A 23,479-nucleotide genomic window follows, 5' to 3' on the forward strand; every position below is an offset into this window, starting at 1 on the left:
ATTTCCTGGTTATCAGGAATTCTGTCAGAATTGTGCCGGCCTCACAATAGCATCTGGAGAGTCTGCACTTCGGTTCTCTCCGATGTTGTTAGTGACTGGATCCCCCTTTGTACCAACATGGAAACAACAGTAGTTAGAGGGCAAATGACTCCGGCAATCACTGTTTGCAATGTCTACCTCCGTGCAGGTAGACCACTACCTAATTTGAACTGCCTACCTTGATACAGTAACACCCACTCCAATTTCTCTTCTTTGGGGTCCCCCAATTGACCAACTTATTGCAGACTTGATTTGTCTCTCAATGATGGTTCCCCTATCCCCTTCCATGCCACTCATGGCACCTTTACTGTTATCGATCTCACTATCTCCTCCTGTGCTCTCGTGGCATCCCTACGTTGGTCACCCCATGATTATCTTTGTGACAGTGACCACTTTCTGGTGATTCTATCTTTCCCCTGCCACCTCCATGCAGACAGGCCCCCATGTTGGGCATTCTGCAGGGCCAATTAGCCTTTATATACATCTGCTGTGCAGTTCAACACCTCCCTTTCGAATTGCATTGATGCAGTTGTGCAGGAGGTCTCTGCCACTATTCTTCATGTTGCAAACCCTGCTGTATCCACAGGTCCCCTTCATTGTCAACCAGTATCATGGTGGATCAACGATGTAGCAGTCGCTGTTCAGGACCACCGCTACTGTGATTTAAACAAAACCCTTCACAGACCAATCTCCTTGCTTTTAAGCATCTCTGTGCTAAGGCTCGTTACCTTATGAAGCAGAGTAAAACGGTATGCTGAGAGTGCAATGTTTCCTCTCTGTGGACATATGCCTCTTTCTCACAGTTTCGATCCAAGCTTCATAGCCTTCTTGGCTGCCAGCGACAGTGAAGGGTCTTATCCTCCAAGGTGCTCTGTGTACTGATCCATTGGTCCTTGCAGAACACCTTGCAACATGCTTTGTGATGGCATTGGCATTCTCTTCCTATTCAGCTATCTTTCTCCTGAAGAAACACTGAGATCCCATCTGTTTCAACCCCCACCACTGTGAATGCTATAATGAACCCTACACTGAATGGGAATTCTTGCAGGCTCTTGCCTCTTAATGCAACACAGCCCCAGGCTCGGATTCCATCCACAGCCAGATGATTCAGCACTTAAGTCTTACCCAGAGGCAACATCTACTCAGCGTCTTCAACCACATTTTGCTCACAGGTGCTTTCCCATCGCAGTGGCAAGACATTATAGTCATCCCCGCCCCTGGGCCTGGGACAGCTACTGCCCAGTTATCTTGATGAGTGTACTTTGTAACTGTTTGAGAGGGTTGTTAGCTTCCAGTTATGTTGGGTACTCGATCTAGGGTCCTTTTGTCCCCATATCAGTGTGGCTTCTGGGAAGGATGATCTCCAACTGAACATATACTGAAATTGGAAACAGCATCTAACAGATTTTTACTAACTGCTGGCACCTTGTTGTGGTCTTCTTTTACCTACATAAGGCATACGACACAGCTTGGCACCATCACATTTTAGTTACCCTCCTTGACTGGGGCTTCTGGGCCCTCTTCAGATTTTTATCCATGAATTTTTATCTCACTGGATCATCTGGGATAGAGTTGGCACTTCCCTGAGCACCCCTCAGATTCAGCAGAATGGTATCCTACAGGGTTCTGTTTTAAGTGTCTCATTCTTCCTTATAGCCATCAATGGTCTCGTAACCTCTCTTGTGCCTGTGGTTACCTTGGCATTGTATGTCATGATTTTTGCATCTAGTGCAGCTCCCACTCAGTAGCATCTGCTGAGTGCGGGCTCCAAGATGCCATTCAATGGACCTCTGCATGGGCTGTCCCCCATGGCTTCCAGTTTTCTCCCTCCAAAATGTGGGCTTTGCATTTTTGTTGTTGACCCATAATACACCCTGATCCAAAACTTTATAGACAATCAGCTCCCAGATGTTGTACACAGCCCCATTTCTTGGGCCATATTTTTAGTAAAAAGCTGATATGGCTGCCCCATATTTGCCATCTGAAGACTACATGCGTGTGGAAGCTTAATGCTCTCCACTTTCTGGCCCACATATTTTGGGGTGCAGACTGTGATACTCTTCTCCATCTTTACCATGCATTGGTGTTGTCCAGACTAGATTGTGATGGTCAGGTTTAAGGCTCAGCGGTTCCTTTCACTCTGAAAATACTTGACCCTGTTCACCATTATGGTATGCGTCTGGTTATTGGTGCCTTTTGCAGTAGTCCCATTGACAGTCTCCTCATAGAAGTGGGAATCCTCCTCTAAAAATACAGTGGAGCCATTGCCTGGTTTCTTACGCAAGCACCATTCATGGATTCCCTGTCCATCCTGTGTACCCTTTTGTCTTTGCAAACAAGGGATGTCTCTCTCTTGATTACTGCCCTTGAGTTGGATGCCAGTTGGAATGCATCTCACTTCCTTCTATCGGGATCTCCGTCTCCACTCATTGGAACAAGCCTCTTGTATTTCCTCCCACACACCCTCCTCCGATGATGCCTAGACCATGGATTAGGACCGACTTATTCCAGGGTCCTAAGGTCTCTGTTGAGCCTATGATCTTCTGACGTCTTGTACGTTCTATCCTTGCAGAGTTCCAGGGCGTCACCATCTTCTACATGGATGAATCTTAGACAATAGACAAGACTCCTACTGGCTAGAACACAATTTATTATTGGGATCAGGTAGTGTGTTCACAGCAGAGCTGCTGTTCACAGGGCCCTACTTTTTGTACCTCAGGTGTCCCTCCACTGTGTTTTAATATGTCCCAACTCAGTGAGCAGCTTGCTGGCTATCGACAGCTGCTACTCTTGTCACCCTTTAGTCTCTCTTGTCCATGACCATATCTCTGCCCTTGGCTGTGCCGCCTGCTCGGTTGTCTTTCTCTGGATTCCAGAGCTTATAGGCTATGTCACCAACCACCAACAAGATGGCCATCTTAAAACCCACGATCTTTGATTCAACTCTAAAATTTCCTTAAGTTGGTCGTGTGATGTATCAGACAGATAGAGAATTTCATGAGAAAAACAATGACAATTCATTGTAACTTGAAAATGAATAAAGCTGTGTTCAAACCGACAATGTCATATAAAATGTAATAGTTAGCCATCTGGTTTTGAGTTGAATCCAAGATGGCTTACAAGGTGACCACTATGTTGGTGACATAGCTTACAAGTTCCCCCCCCCCCCCCCCCCCCCTCCCCTTCCTCAGGTGCAGGAACTTTTACTGTTTGCTGCTCTGTTTGGATTTTATGAGGATTTCTGGACTTATGGACCATTCTGTACCCTGTATGCATTCCTGGTGGTAGTTTTTAGACAAGAGGAATTTTTCAGCTGTGGCTGAAAGTTAGAGTTCTTCACAGCCACAGTTTTAGATGCTGTTTGACAGTCGACCTAAGGCAGATGCTTGCCTATTAGTCATTAGGGCATGGGCACGATGTCCTACTACTGCTAGATAAGCTATTGTTCAGTCATTTTAACTGTTTTTCAGTTTCTAAATGTCAATCTTTAATTTATTTTTTAATTTCTCAATTTATTAATGGAGTAGGACAGAACTGTTCCTTACTTCAGATACACCTGATGATGGGGTTAAGACCTGAAAGTGTGGTAGTGTATAGCAACTTCTGTCATGCAAGACTTCCACCAGTAAAGTATTTTACAGCTGTGACATATGTGTTTACCATGAAACTCACTTGGTAAGGTGCAGTTCAGTTTGCTGTTGATCTAAAATAATCCCTCCCCCCCCCCCCCCCCCCTCCACTCTGCAGCCCTTCATGCTCGTGATGTTCTTGGCGACATATAGTGCCCATTACTCCTCACCAGTCTTTGAATATGGTCCAGGGAGACATTTTTCATAGGACCTCGCCCTTCAAGCTGCTGAACAAGTCTGGACCAATCTGGAATGACAGGGCATTCAATTTGTTCGGTATGTTCAGAAAGTTCATAAGGACAGTCACATTGAAACTGTTGCCTTTTAATCTGAAATTTAAGGGAGATACCATCCCGGAGAAGGTTAAGGTTATGCATTATCAGTGTGATGTGAAGCTGTACGTCCCACAATCCATGAATTGTTTTCAGTGTTTTTGTTTTGGGGACATGTCTTCCTGCTCTATGGTGAACCCTGTGTGTGGTAAATCTGGACGTACACTCCAAGAGGGAGCCTCTATGTCCTGCCACCTGTGTGTGTTAATTGACATGACAATCACTTTCCACACTCGCCAGATTGCCTGATTTATGAGAAGGAAAAGAAGATACAGGAGTAGAAGTCGTTTGATCGTTTATATCACACTGAGGCTCATTAGAAATGTGACTGTCTTCACCTTGTCTTGCTTACATCAAACTTTCTCTTTTATGTCCTTTCCCCCACCTAGCTCGTCCTTAATCCCATCTCCCCATCCCTCTCCTTTCCACTTCCCCTGCAGTTCTCATGTTCTTCCCTCCGGGTGCCGCTCCCCCTCCCTGGCTGGATAAGTGTCCCCCTTTGTTTCAGCACCTGCTGGAGGTGGGGTTCCATCGCAGGACCCCTCTCCTCCTGCCTCTCTGAGGCTGGAGGCCTGCTACAGCAACTCAGTAGAGTCCATGCACCCCAAGGCCACCCTCTTTTTCTTTCAGTATTGGGCCTTTCAGAAGCCTTCTCTCTCTTCGTGGCCCTGGGCTCCTTGACCTATTGAAGTGAAGAAGAGAAACAAAAGTCCCAGGACAAGACCTCTCCGGTGCCATGGGGTGCCATCTCCCCCTTGAAACCTGTGTCTGACCTCCTTTTTGTGGCAATCACTCCATCCTTGTTGTTGATGGATGATGACTCAGTGTCATGATTGGCTCCATTTCATTCGCCTCCCGTTTGGGTCCCTATTCTGTGCTTATTCAATGGAACTGTAATAGATACTACTGTCACTTACCAAAGTTGCAACCTCTCATTTCCTTACACTTGGCATCTTGTGTCATTCTCCAGGAATCTCATTTTATTGCTCCTCTCTCATCGACCGTTCATTGGTTGCATGCATTATGTCAGAACCGTGTCCTCCCTTTGATGGCGTTTGCACGTTGGTCCACTTGGATGTTGTTAGTACACAGGTCCCTTTTTGTACCCCATTGAAAGCAGCTGCTGTCACAATTTGCAGTATCTAACTCCCTCCTGACAGACCACGTGCTGCCTCTAGCTGCTCTTCTTCAGCAACTACCCCCTCCTTTCTCCTCCTTGGGGATTTTAATGCCCATCACCATGTGTGAGGCTGTCTTTCGGGACTCCTCATTGACCAATTCCTTGTGGACCATGACCTGTACCTTCCCCCCCCTAAAAGGAGTCTCTCACCTTTCGGCCTTTATATGATGGTCCCCTGTAGGGTTTGACCTCCATTTTTCAAAATTTTCTGGAAGAGGGAGCCAATTGGGGAAAGGTGCATGGTGCATTGTGTACATCATGCATTGAGATCTTTAGCCCACTTTCTCGTTGTGACATAGCAGTCCCACCCATCCTCCATCTCTTGAGTGAGGACACCTTCCTGGGTGCGTTTTCCTCCGCTCACTATGCAGTGTTGGGGGGGGGGGGGGGGCACTTCCCTCCCTGTTGCTCCTGCATCACCAACCTTGGGAGCGCTGTCTCCCCACCCATCGGTGACACCAGTCCCAACTTCTCAGCCAGATAAGTTTAAGTCTTCTTGGCTTCTCTCACTAGAAAGGGGTCCCGTGGGTCACTCCCTTCCCAGTTTTCTGCTAGTGGGAAAGATGACATCTGCCAGCTGCTGAAATGCCCAAAAGCAGCTGATCGTAGGGCTTCATGATCATCCTCAGTCCTAGAGACTTAATCAGTGAAGCCCTCGCAGCCAGAGAAACCCAAGGATCAGCGAGAGACATCCAAAAGAAGACCCCCAAGACCAAGGGAACTGCAGTGGCACCAGCACCACCGCTGCCCACAAGCTATGTGTCCGAGGATTAGGTGAAGATTCTGGTGTCTGCTGAGGACATAGATCTCACCAGACCCTCAGACGCAATGCCTGTTCAGGAAATAAGTCGGTGGCAGCAGGTGACCCTAAGGTGTAGACTACCTCATTGAGTCTTTCATGCCTTCCCAGTCTCACAATCACGTCATCCTCCAGTGAAATTGCGGTGGTATTTTCCATCACCTGGCTGAGCTACAGCAACTGTAAAACTTTACACCTGCTTTGTGCATTGCCCTCCAGGAAACCTTGTTCCTGGCAATGCAGACCCCTGCCCTTCGCGACTACAGGGGATTTTATTTTTATTTCATTTAATTTATTTATTTATTGTTCCGTGGGACCAAATTAAGGAGAAGTCTCCATGGTCATGGAACGAGTCAGTACATGAAATTATAACATGATAGTAGAAACAGATAAAATGAAAAATAAGAAACATATTCAGGCAACAAGTCATCAGGTTAAATAAAGAAAATCAACAATGTAACACTGGAATTTTTGAGCCAAAAATACCCTTTTTGAATCAGAATGATTACCCCAGAAAATAATACCATACGACATAAGCGTATGAAAATATGCGAAGTAGACTACTTTTTGTGTTGAACTGTCACTTATTTCAGATATTGTTCTAATGGTAAATAAAGCAGTATTTAGTTTCTGAACAAGATCCTGAACATGGGCTTTCCGCAACAGCTTACTAGCTATCCGAACGCCTAGGAACTTGAACTGTTCCGTCTCGCTTATAATATGCCCATTCTGTCTGATCAAAATATCGGTTCTTGTTGAATTATGAGTTAGAAACTAAAAACTGAGTCTTACTGTGATTTAGCATCAAATTATTTTCCTCAAGCCATGAAGTTATTTCATGAACTACATTATTTGATACTGTTTCAATATTACACACAAGATCCTTCACTACCAAGCTGGTGTCATCAGCAAACAGAAATATTTTTGAATCACCTGTAATACTAGAAGGCATATCATTCATATAAAATAAGAAACAGCAGTGGCCCCAGCACCGACCCTTGGGGAACGCCCCACTTAATAGTGCCCCATTGGGACTGAACATCACTACCACTCTCAATATTGCGGACAATTACCTTCTGCTTTCTGTTCTTAAAGTAAGAGGTGAACCAATTGTAAGCTATTCCCCTTACTCCATAATGGTCCAACTTCTGCAGTAATATTTTGTGATCAACACAGTCCAAAGCCTTCATTAAATCAAAGAAAACATCTAGCATTTGCAACATTTTATTTAATCCATCCAAAACCTCACATAGAAAAGAGAATATAGTATTTTCAGTTTTTAAACCATTTCTAAAACCAAACTGTACATTTTACAGCAAATTATGTGAATTTAAATGCTCCAGTAACCTTGTATATACAACCTTCTCGATAACTTTAGCAAACACCGATGGCATAGAAATAGGTCTAAAATTGTCAACATTATCCCTGTCTCCCATTTTATAATGAGGCTTCACTACTTTAACCGGTTAGGAAACCGATCACTCCTAAAGGAAAAGTTACAGATATGGCTAAGTACTGGGCTAACATACATAGAACAATACTTCAGTATTCTGCTAGATACCCCGTCATATCCATGAGAGTTCTTGGTCTTTTGTGATTTAATTGTTAACTCAATCTCCCTCTTGTCAGTATCATGGAGGAGCATTTCAGGTAACAGTCTCGGAACACTTTTTTCTAAAAGCGCTATATGATTCCCTGTTGGGACTAGGTTTCTATTTAGTTCACCTGCTATATTCAGAAAGTGATTATTAAATACTGTACATATATGTGGCTTATCAGTAACACGGAAATTCCTCAGTATGCACTGATTCTACATCCTCGACCTGTCTCTGCAGACCAGCCACTTCCTTTACAACTGACCATATGGTTTTAATTTTATCTTGAGACTTAGCTATTCTATCTGCATACCACATACTTTTTGCCTTCCTAATAACATTTTTAAGCATCTTACAATACTGTTTGTAATGGGCTGCTGCATTTAGACTTTGACTGTTTCTAACGTTTTGGCATAATTGCCACTTTGTTCTAAAAGGTATTCTTATCCCTCTCGTCAGCCACCCAGGCTGCCTGTTTGTCCAAGTACCCTGTTTTGAACGTTCTAACGGAAAGCAACTTTCAAAGAGCACGAGAAAAGTCTTGAGGAAAGCATTATACTTATCGTCTACTGTATCAGCACCGTAAACATCTTGCGACTCTTGTTCCTTGATAAGGTTTACAAAAGTCTCTACAGCAACTGGATCAGCTTTCCTAAACAGTTGATAACTATATTTAACATGTGTTGCAGCACAAAAATCTTTGAGTTAAAATTTGAAAATAATGATCCAAAAGGCCATTCACCTTTTTGCTAACAGAATGCCCTTCTAGTAATGAGGAATGAACAAAAATGTTGTCTATGGTTGTTCTACTGTTTCCTTGCACTCTCGTTGGAAAGAATACGGTTTGCATAAGATTATATAAATTAAGGTGGTCTACCTCGCTGAGGCAATTAAAGATCGTCGATGAGCTCTACAGCGACATAAGCGGCACCCTTACCTAGAGCACCTAACAGCTTTAAAGCAGCTCCATGCCTGCATTCACTTGCTTATGAAATGACGAAAAAAGGAGTGTTGGAAGAGGTACGTGTCGACCATTGGGTGCCATATGTCACCTTCCCAAGTCGGAACGAAGATCAGATGTCTTTTTGGGTACCAGACCCCAACAGGTGTCCCTGGCTTTAACATCAATGGCATGCTCTCTACCGACACAAACGTGATTGTCGAGCACTTTGCTGAGCACTATGCTCGAGCCTCTGCATCGGAGAAGTACCCTCCAGCCTTTTGCTCCCTCAAATGGCGGATGGAAGGGAAAGTCCTCTCGTTCACTGCATGCCACAGTGAACACTATAACACCCCATTTACAGAGTTGGCTCTCCTCAGCGCCTTTGCACATTGCACCGACACAGCTCCTGGGCTGCATCAGATCCACAGTTAGATGATTAACTATCTCTTATCTGACTAGCACTGTCATGCAGTTTTGTCCACATTGTACCGTTCATCCGGAACCTGAACTTTATCTTAATGATGATCCACTCACTGTAGGTATCGATTCTTAGGACTGGTTTTTGATGCCCTATTGACTTGGCTACCTCACATTTGTCAGCTAAAGCGGGAGTGCTGGCAGCACCTCAATCCTCTCCTCTTCCTGAGCTCTACATATCGCTCTAAGCTGCTGCAGCTCTACAGAGCCCTTGTTCAATTCTGCCTTGACTATGGGAGTCTGGTTTAGAGTTTGGCGGTATCCTCAGTGTTGCGTTTCCTTGACCCAGTGCACCAATACGGTGTTCGCCTAGTGACTGCAGCTTTTAGAACAAGTCCGGTGAATAGTCTCCTCCATTGCAGATCCAATGTGCACAACTGCTCACCAGGTATGTTGCATACATTCATAGTTATCCTGCACGTCTGAATTACCATCTCCTTTTCCCATCCATTGCAGTTCACCTCCCACATTGGCGGCCCTAGTCAGGGGTCATGATTGTGGTTTGCGTGTGATCCCTTCTCTCTGAACTAGAGTCCTTCCCTTCACATACACGTCCATGGTGTACACCTCGGTCGAAGCTTTGTCTAGACCATTTGCACGGCCCTAAGGACTCCATTAACCCCACCGCTCTCCGCTGTCACTTCCTCTTGATTCTTGATGTGTTCCAGGGCTCTGAAGTTGTTTATGCAGACGGCTCAATGGCTGATGGTAATATTGTCTTTGTCTATGTCCACAGAGGCCATATTGAATAGCATTCTTTGCCCATTGGCTGCAGTTTATTCACTGCAGAGCTTGTGGCCATATCTCGTTCACTTCAGTACATCCGTTCCTGTTATGGTGAGTTGTTTTTTCCCCTGTTGAGACTCCCTGAGCAGCTTACAAACTATCGACCACTGCTACCCTCACCGTTCTTTGGTAGTGAACATCCAGGACTCCATCTCTGCCCTTGAACAATCTTATCGTTCAGTGGTGTTTGCATGGAACCCAGGACACGTTGGAATCCGAGGCAATGAATCTACTGACGGGCTGGCCAAACAGGCTACACGGAAACTGCTCCTGGAAGTGAGCATCTCTGAAACTGACCTGCGTTCTGTCTTATGCTCCGAGGTTTTTCAGCTTTGGGAGTCGGAGTGGCATAACAGTATGCACAACAAACTGCGAATGTGTGGAAGTCCTCCCTGCGGGCTTCTCGCATGGAATCAGTTGTCTTTTGTAGACTCCGCATTGGCCATACATGGCTCACACATGGTTACCTCCTCCATCATGAGGATGAACCTCAGTGTTGCTGTGGCTCTCAAATGACTGTCATCCACGTCTTGCTGGACTGCCCACTTTTAGCCAATCTGTAGTGGACTTCTAACTTTCCCTGCGCCCTACCTTCGGTGTTAGGCGACAATGCCTCAACAGCAGCTTTAGTTTTATGTTTTATTCATGAGGGTGAGTTTTGTCATTTGATCTGAGTTTTAGCACATGTCCTTTGTCCCTCTGCCTCCACCTTAGGGCTTTTAGGGTGGAGGTTTTAATGTGTTGAAGTGTGGCTGGCTTCTCATTTTTTATTCTCATGGTCAGCCAGCCATGGTAATTTGCTTTCTTGTTTTTAATTTCCTCTCTCTGTTTCTTGTGGCTCTCTCTGGTTTTCTCGTCCTGTTTTGTCCATTGTAGTGTTTGTTGTCCTTCTGTTGTTCTTCCTTTCTTCTGATATTGTGCCATATGTCTACTTTGTTTTCTTCTTTCCCTTGTGTAATTGTTCTACTGGGAACAAGGGACCGATGACCTTGCAGTTTGATCCCTTTCCCATCCTTTTAAACCAACGAGCCAACCAACCTGTACCTTCTTAATGATGGTTCTCCTAGTGCCGCGTGTGGCACTTTCTCTGCCATTGATCTTTCACTTACATCCTCTCCTCTCATTCCTTCGTTACACTGGTGACCACACAATGACCTCTGGGTAGTGACCACTTCCCTGTGCCTCATGTTCCCTTCCCACATCCCGATGACCAGGTTCCCAGCAGGGTTTTCCGTATGCTGATTGGCCTCTGTATACCTACTAGTTTGTATTTATACATTCTTTGTCCATTTGTATTGATGAAGTCATTTGTGATATGTCTGGTAAGATAATTTGCATTGCTGGTATTGCTGTTCTTCGCTCAGTGGGCCCTGTTCACTGTTGACCAATTCTGTGGTGGAGTATGGCCATTGCCACCACTGCCCTTGATCACCAAAGATCATTACTTAATCAAACGTAGCAAGTGGTCATGTTGGAAATGCTTTGTCTCCTCCCTAAGTTCTTCTGTGCCAATGCCACAGGGAAGGCTACACTCTGCACTCTCGTAGATTGTCAGTGGCAGTCTTCCATTCTGAACCTTGCCCTTTCAGGTGACCTTCGTATGGATCCATCAGTTCTTGCAGAATACATTGAGACCCATTTTATGACTGCATGCGTGTTAGCCTTCTATCTCCTATCCAATTGCTTTCCTCTGGAAACAGTGGGCTGAAGCTTCCCGCTTATGTTTTACCACGTGTCAGGGAGAATACTGCAATGAATCTTTTACTGAATGGGAACATCTTTTGGCCCACAGTGACAATAACTCCTTCAGGTGTTCAACGATACTTGTTCCAAGGTATTTTCCCCTTTCAACGGAGAGACACTATTGTGGTTCCTGTTCGTAAGCCCAGGCAGGGTCCGTTCTCCCTTGATATTTACTAGCCACCCCTGCAAGTTATTTGAATGGATGGTGGCTCATCGGCTAAGTTGGTTCCTTGAATCTCAGGACCTTTTATCTCCTTACCAGTGTCGCTTTCAGGGATGGGGAGGGGGTTAGTGGGGGTAGTCTCTGATTGATCATCAGCTTCGTTGGAAACAGCAGTTCTGCAGTCCTTTCCACAATGCAGTCATCTTGTTGCAGTTTACTTTGATCTTTGTAAGGCTTGGCGTCACAACATCCTATTTAAGCTCCATGAGTGGAATCTTCATGGGCCACTCCAGATTTTTATTCACTATTTCTTGTCACACCAGTCATTCCTAGTTTGGTTTGGCACAATTCTCAGCTTTCTGCAGACCCAGGAGAAGGCATTCCATGGGGCTGTGTGTGAAGTGTCCTTTTTCTCATCACTATCAATGGACTTTTGGCCTCCACTGGACCATTAGTCAGCCCTGCTCTGTATGTGATGATCTCTGTAAGTGGGCTAACTCCCAGCTGGTCGCCTCTGCAGAGTGACAAATCCAGGGTCCATCCAGTATGCTTCAGCATGGACACTCTTGCATAGTTTTCAATTCTTTCCTCTTAAACAGATGGTGGTTCACTTCTGACATTGTGCAGTGATCTACCTCTATGCAGTGTCTGGCATGGTCCCCCTGTTCTGTTTCTTGAATCTTCTTTTTGATACAAGCTTACTTGTTTGCCCCATATCCGCTTTTTGAAGGTTGGCTGTTTTTGTAAACTCTGTTCTTTGCTTCCTTGCCCAGACCTCTTGAGATGCAGATTGTTTGACTCTTGTCTGCGTTTATTGGGCATAAGTTCTGTCTCAGACCAGGTCCCCATTGTGGTATCCATTTAGCCTCTGGCACCTTTCGCCCTAGGTTGACACGGGGTCCTTCCTCTTTCAGTTTGGTGGTCCCAGCTCCTGTTCCCTAGGTAGTCATTATCCGCTCTTCTCCTGCTAACTCTCCTGTTCTATTCTTTTCGCAGCTTTGGAACGTCAGTCGCCCATTGCCTGCCTTAGGTAGGTTTACAGATTGGGCTCCATGTGGCTTCTATCCTGTGCAATTTCCATCTTCCTTCCTTGCCCTCTTCTCCACATACTCTGCCTTTGGTTAGGCACCAGATTTGGATGGATCTCTTCTGGGACCTGAAAGCCTCCACCGCGCCAGTGGTGTTCCATCATTTGTTCTGCCTGCTCTTATTGGAGTCTCAGGATGCTGTTGATTTTTACAACAATGCCTGTAAATCTGCCAGTCACACGGGATATGCTGTCAGATCTTCTGTTGGCATGGAATAAGATTTCCTGCCTGCCATGTATGGGGTGTTTACTGTGGAACTGAGGAAAAAGACCTTGTTTCACAAAGCGCCTAGCATCCAGCGCACGTTGGTCTATCGATTACTCATATGATTTTTAACGCATCTCTGTTGGTTTTTTAACATTTTTGATCAAATTCTAAGTTGATTTCTGAATGAATCGTAAGTTGATTTTTGAATGCGTGCATAGTTCACGTGATGTCTCTGCAATGACAGAAATGAAATTTTGACAGAAAGTTCTTGGCCAAACCTCTACATTACTAACGGTCAGTTATATAGTCCCCAGCTAGCAGTCGCTAAAGTTCTATTCTGGTAGTTGCGCAGAAAATGCTTTGTACAAACATGTAATAATGCCTAAGTGGAGAATAAATGCGGGATAACTAAACAGATGATCATGGCAGGGTTGTGAAGTTAACCAGAGAATAAGTTTTGATACTGGCAGGAATAGTTACAGAGTAAGTGATGACAAGATTGTTTGTTAGAACGAGGAAGGAGAAGAAAAGGGGACTCACACAAATTACGGAAGAATATGTCGATTTAAAATGTATCCAAAAATTTTGCACTACTACTTTTCGATCTCGTGCTTCAGAAGCTAGAGTGTATGAATAAAATGTGAAACTATTTCCTAACATAAAAATTTTTGCTTTTAGTAGGCCTAATAGGCATTTGATATTGGTACTTCGTGAATTATATTCTGTCGTGTTATAAAAATCACCATTTATGCCTAAAAAGTCTCATTTATTTGGTGTGTGTAACAATTGCCGCAATATTAGCCAGGCCTATTTCGTTTTATCTAGCAGACAATGACAAAATACACATAATCAGATCAAGAAACCACACCAGTCTTAGGTACTATTTGTATTAACAGAGTTTCTAGTATTAGACAACGACATTTCATTTTTTCATGTAGCAAAATGTTGACGAACTTTGATGAGGTAATAGATTCTTTCTCAGAAAGGAAAGTACGCCATATAAAGCTGTGGCAAGATTAGAGAGAAAAAATGTAAGGATTGAAGAAATGTGTACTGTCTGTCTTGTCTTTTGTCTCTATTCGTTTTACGTATCCTATATTTAATTGTGTCACACAAAACAGTTATTAGCTAACAGGCAGTAAAGACTGCAAATTTTCTGAAGAGCTCTTGTTCTGCCGGTTACAAATAATCCCATCCAGTATTAACTGCAAGATTTTTCAAAAGAGGGGCAGAATGTCAAACCGGCCGACTGGAAGCAGGAGAGGCACCACAGGACATTTTGATTTCAACTTGCCTGAATTTAGTTTGATGGCTCCTTTACATAATATTGCACGTTTGAATTCCACAGAGCGAAATACAGAGACGTGCGATGGAAGAATGCTGTATGAAGAGGCATGGCACTGCACTTCGGCACACTGAAGACCAAATAACATGTGTTACGTGCACTCGGACATAAACGTTTTATGTAACAGACTCTTCAGAAAGATGAGTGCTAAAAAATGAAGATATCTTTGAAAAGTCGATTTTTAAATTTTTGGCATCCTACCTCAAACGCTCGAGGTGAGGGGAGTGCCACTATCTAATATTGCCCTGGTTCAGAAATATTGTAGATCTGGACCTGCTGCACAGAACACTCTGGGTTGTAGTGGGAAGGTGGTAGTGACCCATGTTTACGTTAAGTGATTTTGCTGTTTCCTCTTCGTTTATTGCTCTCACATCAATTGAAAACAAAACGGATTTCTGTGGCCGGGAGCTTTCAAGTGAATTAAAATACATTCACATAATTACAGACGGGTAAAATATGTTATTAGTTTCAGATTGTATTTTGTTTCCACCTTTCTGACAGTCAAGTGTTAATTGCCTTGCAGAAGAGTGAAGTTAAAGAAATTTCACATTTATTAATCTTTTCTGCTGAGGCAGTTAATTTATTTGAAATGAAGTGTTAAATTCAGCACTATTGGCTAGTTTCAACTGTTAGCTGCATTTCAAGTTCACATATTCAGCTTCTAGCACGTATCGTGTTATGCTGTCATAAAGAACCAAACATGAGATAATACAGTACTGGTACTCCAAGAAAATTTACATCTGAATCTGTACATACGAATGTGCGTTTTAAGCCAGATTATGAATTTTGGTATGGTTCACAAAATTCCCATGTCTTGTTTCTTTTATGACATAATGTAAGATCTTTTAATGTTTTATACGTACGAATGTACAGACTTCCTGTGTCATCGTAGCTGCGCGAGCGCGACGACGCCTGTTATTTGGTGCTCTCTGGCAACTGCTGAAACGAATTTATTTCTAACAGGTCGTGGGGAAAATATTCTGAATAGTTGTTTGAAAAGTGTTACTTTCAAAGTAAGTTTCCTATTTCACTAGATGAACTCTGTGCTCGAATGTCCAATGAATTTCTAAAACCACAGAGCGTTTGGCTCTCATTAAAAAATCAGATCTTTCAGGATGACCATTTAGATTATTTTCAAGCCCAAAAGTTCACATTTTTGTTGTCATTAAAAATTTTACTGGCACATTTGTGTGATCTATCTTAAAGTGTAACTCGCTCAAAAAAGATAAACTTTATGTGTGACAGCATATCTTCTCTTGCAGCATATTAATCTTAGAGACCAATATTATACGTGAAAGTTTTTCTTTTCTTGTAGCAACACTACGTATATTAATTTAAACCATTACCTTTTCTTATTTGTGTGTTTGTGCTTCTTAACAGTGATGTTGCTATTGGCTGACTACATCACATGTCCTATGCTCTGAATATCCACTGTCATTGGCTGGCGAGGTCGCTTGACACGAGCTACAACTGGCTTACAAAAGCGCATCGCAATCTTGATTTCAATCCTTTGGAAAGTAACATGTGGTGTTTGGTGGAATTCGAATTTATACTTTCGTAATACGAAAATATGCAGTGTACATGTTCCTGCACATCAGAGATATTTCCAAAACGTGTTTTTTCCCCTGAGTTTAGTTTTTTAAAGTGCTGGGAAATTCTACGCCAGTGAATAAAACCTCTACCTTTGAAATACACCCTGTTTGAGTCACAGACAGGAACAATGAAAAAGACTTCATACTTTTAAGTTGAGGATTCTGTGATACATCAGAATGTGTCCAGCCTACAGATTCCTTCAGCCAGATTGTCATAAATTGCTTTTTTCCCTAGTTCAGTTGATTACCTCCTTGTTAGTAGTTCTATATAACTGTGTAATCTTTGGTATTCTCCTGCAGCACTGAATTTCATAAGCTTCTATTCTTTTCTCATCTGTATTGTGTATCATCCACATTCACTTCCACACGAGACTAAATTCCAGAAAATACCTTCTGAAAAAAGTTTCTGACTCATTAATTTTATATTCATTGTTATCAAACTTCTGTTTTTCAGGAACACTTTTCCTGCCATTGCTAGCCTGTATTTTGTGTCGTCTCTACTTTGTCCGTCATTAATTCTTTTGCTGTCTAACAAAAATCTTCTGCTGGTGTCTCATTTGCTTTCTGATTCACTCAGCATCACGTTATTTGAATAAATGCCATTACCCTTGTTTCATGTTTATTGATACTTCATAACCTCTCATGAGGACTTTTTCTGTTCAGTTCAGCTGATCTTAAGTCATTTGTCATCTGACAGAATTATAGTGTTTTCAGCAACTCTCAACATTTTTCTTTTCCCTCCTTGAACATAAATTCCCTTTCCAATTTTTTCCTTTTTCCATTAGTGTTTGAACAATGTGCAGATAGAACAGTATGGAGGATTGGTTACAATCTTGTCTCACTACCTTTCTTAACAATTGGTAACATATTGAAATCTGTTGGGAATATGCTCTGAATCATTGCTTGATTACAATTGTATCTCGGGGGGTTATTCTCTCAAGTGAGCACTACCAGTAACACCATTGAAGCCTGTAGAATAAGTACTGTTGACAGATGTGAAAATTACCGAACTATCAGTTTAATAAGTCACAGCTGCAAAATACTATTTACAGACGAATGGAAAAACCGCTAGAAGCCAACCTCGGGGAAGATCAGTTTGGATTCCGTAGAAATGTTGGAACACGTGAGGCAATACTGACCTTACGACTTATCTTAGAAGAAAGATTAAGGAAAGGCAAACCTACGTTTCTAGCATTTGTAGATTTAGAGAAAGCTTTTGACAATGTTGACTGCAATACTCTCTTTCATATTCTAAAGGTGGCAGGGGTAAAATACAAGGAGCGAAAGGCTATTAACAATTTGTACAGAAACCAGATGGCAGTTATAAGAGTCGAAGGACATGAAACTGAAGCAGTGGTTGGGAAGGGAGTGAGACAGGGTTGTAGCCTCTCCCCGATGTTTTTCAATCTGTATATTGAGCAAGCAGGAAAGGAAACAAAAGAAAAGTTCGGAGTCAGAATTAACATCCGTGGAGAAGAAATAAAAACTTTGAAGTTCGCCGATGACATTGTAATTCTGTCAGAGACAGCAAAGGACTTGGAAGAACAGTTGAACGGAATGGACAGTGTCTTGAAAGGAGGATATAAGATGAGCATCAACAAAAGCAAAACGAGGATAATGGAATGTAGTTCGAATTAAGTCGGGTGATACTGAGGGAATTAGATTAGGAAATGAGACACTTAAAGTAGTAAAGGAGTTTTGCTATTTGGGGAGCAAAGTAAGTGATGATGGTCGAAGTAGAGAGGATATAAAGTGTAGACTGGCAATGGGAAGGAAAGAGTTTCTGAAGAAGATAAATTTGTTAACATCGAGTATAGATTTAAATGTCAGGAAGTCATTTCTGAAAGTATTTGTATGGAGTGTAGCCATGTATGGAAGTGAAACATGGACGATAAATAGTTTGGACAAGAAGAGACTAGAAGCCTTCAAAATGTGGTGCTACAAAAGAATGCTGAAGATTAGATGGGTAGATCACATAACTAATGCGGAGGTATTGAATAGGATTGGGGAGAAGAGAAGTTTGTGGCACAACTTGACTAGAAGAAGGGATCGGTTGGTAGGAAATGTCCTGAGGCATCAAGGGATCACAAATTTAGCATTGGAGGGCATCGTGGAGGGTAGAAATCGTAGAGGGAGACCAAGAGATGAATACACTAAGCAGTTTCAGAAGGATGTAGGTTGCAGTAGGTACTGGGAGATGAAGGAGCTTTCACAGGATAGATTAGCATGGAGAGCTGCATCAAACCAGTCTCAGGACTGAAGACCACAGCAACTGTTCAGTAACTTGATGAATTTAGTATTCTTCTGAGGGGTTGTACTTTTTCCATTGACAATGCTAGATCATTATCAGTGATAAGCCCTTATATTTCTAGTACTTTCTTTCTTGAGAATGATGGTTATGTGAATTAACAGGATTTTTTTGTCTTTTTTTCAGCAAAGAGGAGACATTAAATCTCTCTGGTAGTGAAATGTGCTATGTTGTTCAAACATGGAAGGATCCTGAAGTGCCAGTAAATATGTTTTTGCAATTGAGGTCATGTGAAACAAATCGAACTGCTGTGTGCCAGTTACGACCACCATGGTATGTGGCTTATAATGTGTTAACTCGATTAACTGTATTTGCAGTATGTAACAGAAAAGTTGTTAGAATGACTGTATTAAAGAACAAGTTCATTTCATATTGTAGTTACTGCATTAGTGGCATGAAATACACATGCCAAATGTGGGTCTTAAGTAGGCTACATTGTTACTTGCTTGTCTAATGTTATCCTACATATATAATTTTCTCTCAGAGTGAAGAATGCATTGGTCAAGGTCTTGGACACTTATTTAGATGAGTTAAATAACAAACCTGGTGCAATCTTCATCTTTTTTTCACTTGTTCTTTGAGGATATGAGGCAAATGATGAAGGGCATCTGTTATAGACCATTGCTGATTCTATTACATTTCTTCTCCAGCTGTTCTGCATCTAATAATCTTGCTGTATTTCAAATGTTAAACTCTTCACTCAGTTATGTTTAGTTCACCATGTAATGGAGATGTTGAGTTGCAGACAGGCACACTAAAAAGACTGCTAACCAAGGAAGGTTTCAACCAAAAGGCTTTCTTCTGAATCAGACACTATACACAAAAACATTTATGCGAACACAACTACCACACACATGACCACTGTCTCTGGCTGGCTTGGCCTTTCTGTCTAATTCAGAAGGAGGCCTTTTTTCCCAAAAACTTCCTTGTTTAGCAGTCTTTCTAAAGTTCTGATGAAGCAAGCTGGGATATTTTTACTTCCCCTCTTGTTTTACAATCTGCCTTATTAAAATTCATTTTTTCATTTTTGATTAATTACTATTAATGTAAATGAGTATAATCTGCATTTCCATAAAAGAGACAGGTTGGCCCTCACTCTTAAAGAATATAGCACCAGATGTAATTTTGTGCATAGTTTTATGTATGTAATTGATTTCCTAATTTATTTTGACTATTCCTAGTTAATATCTTCCACTATAGGATGAAATCAGTAATTGTAAATTCTGTTGTTGACTTGTAAGCAAATATAAATTCTATAATAATTCTAAACATTTGGAGGAACAACTAATAGTATTCTTACAGGATCTGTTTGGCTCTATTCGAAAACATGTTACCAAGCCAACCATTAATTAAATCCAAAGTAATTACCAGTTCTGTCAAAGGTATTGTTTGCATAACTATATCTGTTAATTTCATGATTTAAACAAATAATTTGGTTTAACACTTGTGGTAGAAGAAACTGTTAAAAAGAATAAATGTTTCGATGCATTCAGTTAATTTAATGAGGTATGTTTTAATTGTAATTTCTGTAAATTAAACATGGAACAATGTGTAGTTTCAGTACCTGTTATTGTGATGATATATAGAGGCCCGATTACTGGGCTTGAGTCAGTCTGTCAGTCAGTCCATATTAGTTAGATCAGCAACACTAGATCAACTTAAATGTGAAATAAGTGTAACAGAAATGGGCCATGTGTTAAAACAATGTCAGTGTATGTTCAATATGTACCATAGTATTCTGCAAGAACTGTGAACTGTGTAGTTAGGTTTTACTGCTCATAGATATTCAACAGAAAACTATTGTAGCAGTATGCTGACGTATACCTGCAGACTATCAATGAGGGTTATCAAAAGTTAAACAATAGTCCAATGGCCATATTAACTGTGTGTATGGGGGGAGGGGGAGGGGGGGTTGTGAACAGTGGAAGTAAAGAACTGTGAAATGCAACTGTGCACCTTTCGGCTACATCATTTAAAATAGGCAGTGTAGAACTTCCATCCCCCATTTTTCAGCCAGTATAGCAAAACAGTACATTGGCACTGAGGACAATCGATGAAGACATAAAGAAGCTGAATGTCACAATGTGCTTGTCCGAGACACATCATCTCCACAATACAGTGAATAGCAATCTATCCTTTTCATATCATTGTCACTATTTCATCCTGGATTTCCCAGTCTTTGATGTTATCTGTTAGGTCAAATTGTACGAACAGAGAAACATTGTTGCTGTCTTGGAATGTGCGTACGTATAGTGCTCAACTTAGATAGGAAAATTTTTTTATGTTTCATCCATTTTCTTATTTATTTTTATCTTCCTCTTGTTCAGGTCCAGTTTACCAGTCAAAGAAGGGGATGTTGTGAGCATCATTGGAGCAAAATATGAAAAAGAATCATGGTACCTAGATTTAAAGGCAGGAATACTTGTCCACCACTCAGATCTACTTGTGTCTGGAACTTCTGTTGTTGGATCACTTTTCTGCAGGCGACGTGCTGTCCTTGCAGAGTGGTTTCGTGGGGTGGATGTTACAGCTGCCTGTGCTGTCATTGGATCATTAGTGCACACAATTCTCCAGGAGGTTTGTTACTGGATAACTGGATCTTACAGTATTGTAGAGGAGGTGACTTCATTTGGTCCTAGTGGAAAAATATTGTTCTCTGCATCAACTGACCTATGTAGTGTATCTCACAGCTACTCCTAGCATTATTAGTGAGAAACTATATTTTCTTAGTAGAGTAAAAGTACATGTAGTCCTAGTATTTCTCAGGTGTTTCTCTCTCTCTCTCTCTCTCTCTCTCTCTCTCTCTCTCTCTCTCTCCCCCTCTCCCTCCTCCCCCCCCTCTCTCTTGAGGAAATATTTGTGCAGTAAACAGTGAAACAACTTGATAGTTACTCACTTCTTGCAAAGTGCTGTGGTTGTAATGACTGCAGCTTACAGTAATTTGAACTGAAAGATGTGACATTCAAGTATTGTGTGTGGAGGAGAATGGAATATGTTACAATAACTTCTCCTAGCTATTAAAAATCTTCTGTATCTCCTTCCAGAGTGGGAAAGGGGGGAGGGGGGGGAGGGAGGGGGGGGAGAGAGAGAGAGAGAGAGGGAGAGAGAGAGAGAGAGAGAGAGAGAGAGAGAGAGAGAGAGAGAGAGAGAGAGAGAGAATGTATGTTATCCCCAAATGATCTGAATTTGTTTGTCTCTGTTGTGGTTATACTTTTCTACCTTCTATCAGTCCCTTTACTGATTGCTTCAGTACTTCAGCTTGAGCTTGGTCAGAAGCACATGTTATTTAAACATATTAAAATAAATAAATAAAATGAAACATGCACTTGTCTTTATAATGATAAATTACTACATACTGAATTGAAGAGGCATTGAGGAGCCCGGACACACATGGAAGAGGACATTTTCTAGCTAAACTTCCAGAAAAAGTCATCCTTTAGACAGCTAGGACACACAAAAGTTCCCTGTAAAATACCTTTCTCTGATAGCTCATGTAGGTTTCCTTGACCAAATGCCTGTCTGCTTCACAATACTTCCATTTGAGCAATAATATTTCCTCATAAAGATGTAGGTGTTGCACCAAAATTTTTTGTTGATTGAAAACTTTACAAGCAGTTCATTTTCATTGTTAAGATTGTAACTAGTTACCTGCTTAAGTAGTATAAATTTATTTGCCCATAGATGTCTAACTAAAGACAAGTCTCTTGAGAACTCTGCAAAATTTGTGGAGAGAAGTGAGCCAGTACATACCTTCCAGAAGTTGAATATATAGCACTGCCGAAATATGCATATAAAAGCGAGACAAAAGTTTTTTTTCTTCTTCTTTTAGAAGTGTCCATTGGTAGCATTGTAGTTTCATCTCCTGAAAGTAAGCTCTGGCCAGCTGTTCTGTTTGCCAGTAATTTTAAATATACTGCAGACTCTTTCTTTTTTAAGAGGGACTGTACAAAACCAGGAGCTACTTTTTATTTATACTACTCTGTGGGCTTATCTGAGTATTTTATTTCTGATATTTTTGTCTTTTCTGTAGCATGTAAATAACTGTGACAGTGAGTTTTTTTACATTTGTGTCAGTGTCTCCAATATAAGTGACTGAAAAACACTGAGAAGTGCAATAAGACTTTGGTGCTGTGTATATAATTTCAGTAGAGTTTTATTTAGCGTTATCAGATGTTAGTGTTGGACTTGCGCCATGCTAATTACATGTGTTGCCACTCATTGCAGGTACTTCAGAAAAAAATTCAGGATAAGAACAGTGTGGAACAGTTAGTGATGAAAACCTTGGAAAATCCTGATAATTTACGTCAGCTGCTTGTGTGCGGACTGTCAAGTGATAAAGCTCGAGCAGAGATAATGCCATTTGTGCCTCGAATTGTGCAGTTTGTGTCACAGCATGTGACACATCCACATAAGAATCGTGGCCTTGCTGTGACCGATATTGAGGATGTGGAGGAGAATATATGGTCTCCACGACTAGGAGTAAAAGGAAAAATAGATGTCACTGTGAAGATGAAGTCACCTGCTAACAGTTCTCAGGTTGTTTAAGAATAAGAATTCAGGAAATGTAATCTGAAATGATATATATGACAGTGTGCATCCTGTTAAAACAATCATATTTTCGGCTTATTTCAGTTAGCTCCATTAGAACTGAAGACGGGCAGAGCGACAGCTTCTTCAGAGCACAGGGGCCAGGTTATGTTATATATACTAATGTTGCAAGACTTGGGCTACAATGTTAACAAGGGCCTATTACTTTACTTGAGGTATATGTCTCTTGTCATTTACATGTTACATGTGTTTTAATTTAACATACTTAACCAGTTGTTTACACTGTTTTTGACACTTAAGCAGTAGATAATTTTGTAGGTATTTTGCTTGGCACACAGTGGGCATTTGGAGATAATAGTGAATCTGATTTGATGAAACTGCTACCATATTGAAAAACTTCCAATTTAAAGATTAGATTGGGCATTATTGGCTGTATAAAATTACTAACTGTAAGACTACTTTAGTGCTAATTTTTATATATCACATTACAATACTGTGTAATAATAGTAGAGTAGATTCCTGCTGTGTTGTCTGAATTACGAGATGGATAGAAATATTTGTGTGAGAGAGAGAGAGAGAACCTGTCAACCTCAAGGTGAGTGGCAGACAGGTGGGAGAGTGTCGAGGGATAAAGTCTGCTATGTTTAATTGTCTGATTGTCTGCTCGAAGTGCAACATAGTGTTCTTTTTTTTTCAACACTATCT

At 41.6% G+C, this 23,479-nt stretch overlaps 1 protein-coding gene across 1 annotated transcript in view; it reads left to right on the forward strand.

Moving 5' to 3' along the window:
• Nucleotides 1-23,479, forward strand: part of LOC126284296 (DNA replication ATP-dependent helicase/nuclease DNA2) — a 154,805-nt gene that overhangs the window by 56,694 nt on the left and 74,632 nt on the right. Inside the window, exons 5-8 of the mRNA XM_049983126.1 lie at nt 18,353-18,499; nt 20,554-20,803; nt 22,451-22,762; nt 22,859-22,989. Of these exons, the coding sequence (XP_049839083.1) occupies nt 18,353-18,499; nt 20,554-20,803; nt 22,451-22,762; nt 22,859-22,989 (840 nt within the window). The remainder of the gene's footprint in view (nt 1-18,352; nt 18,500-20,553; nt 20,804-22,450; nt 22,763-22,858; nt 22,990-23,479) is intronic.

This window comes from Schistocerca gregaria, chromosome 8, assembly GCF_023897955.1.
Source record: "Schistocerca gregaria isolate iqSchGreg1 chromosome 8, iqSchGreg1.2, whole genome shotgun sequence".
Classification (NCBI taxonomy): Eukaryota; Metazoa; Arthropoda; class Insecta; order Orthoptera; family Acrididae; genus Schistocerca; species Schistocerca gregaria.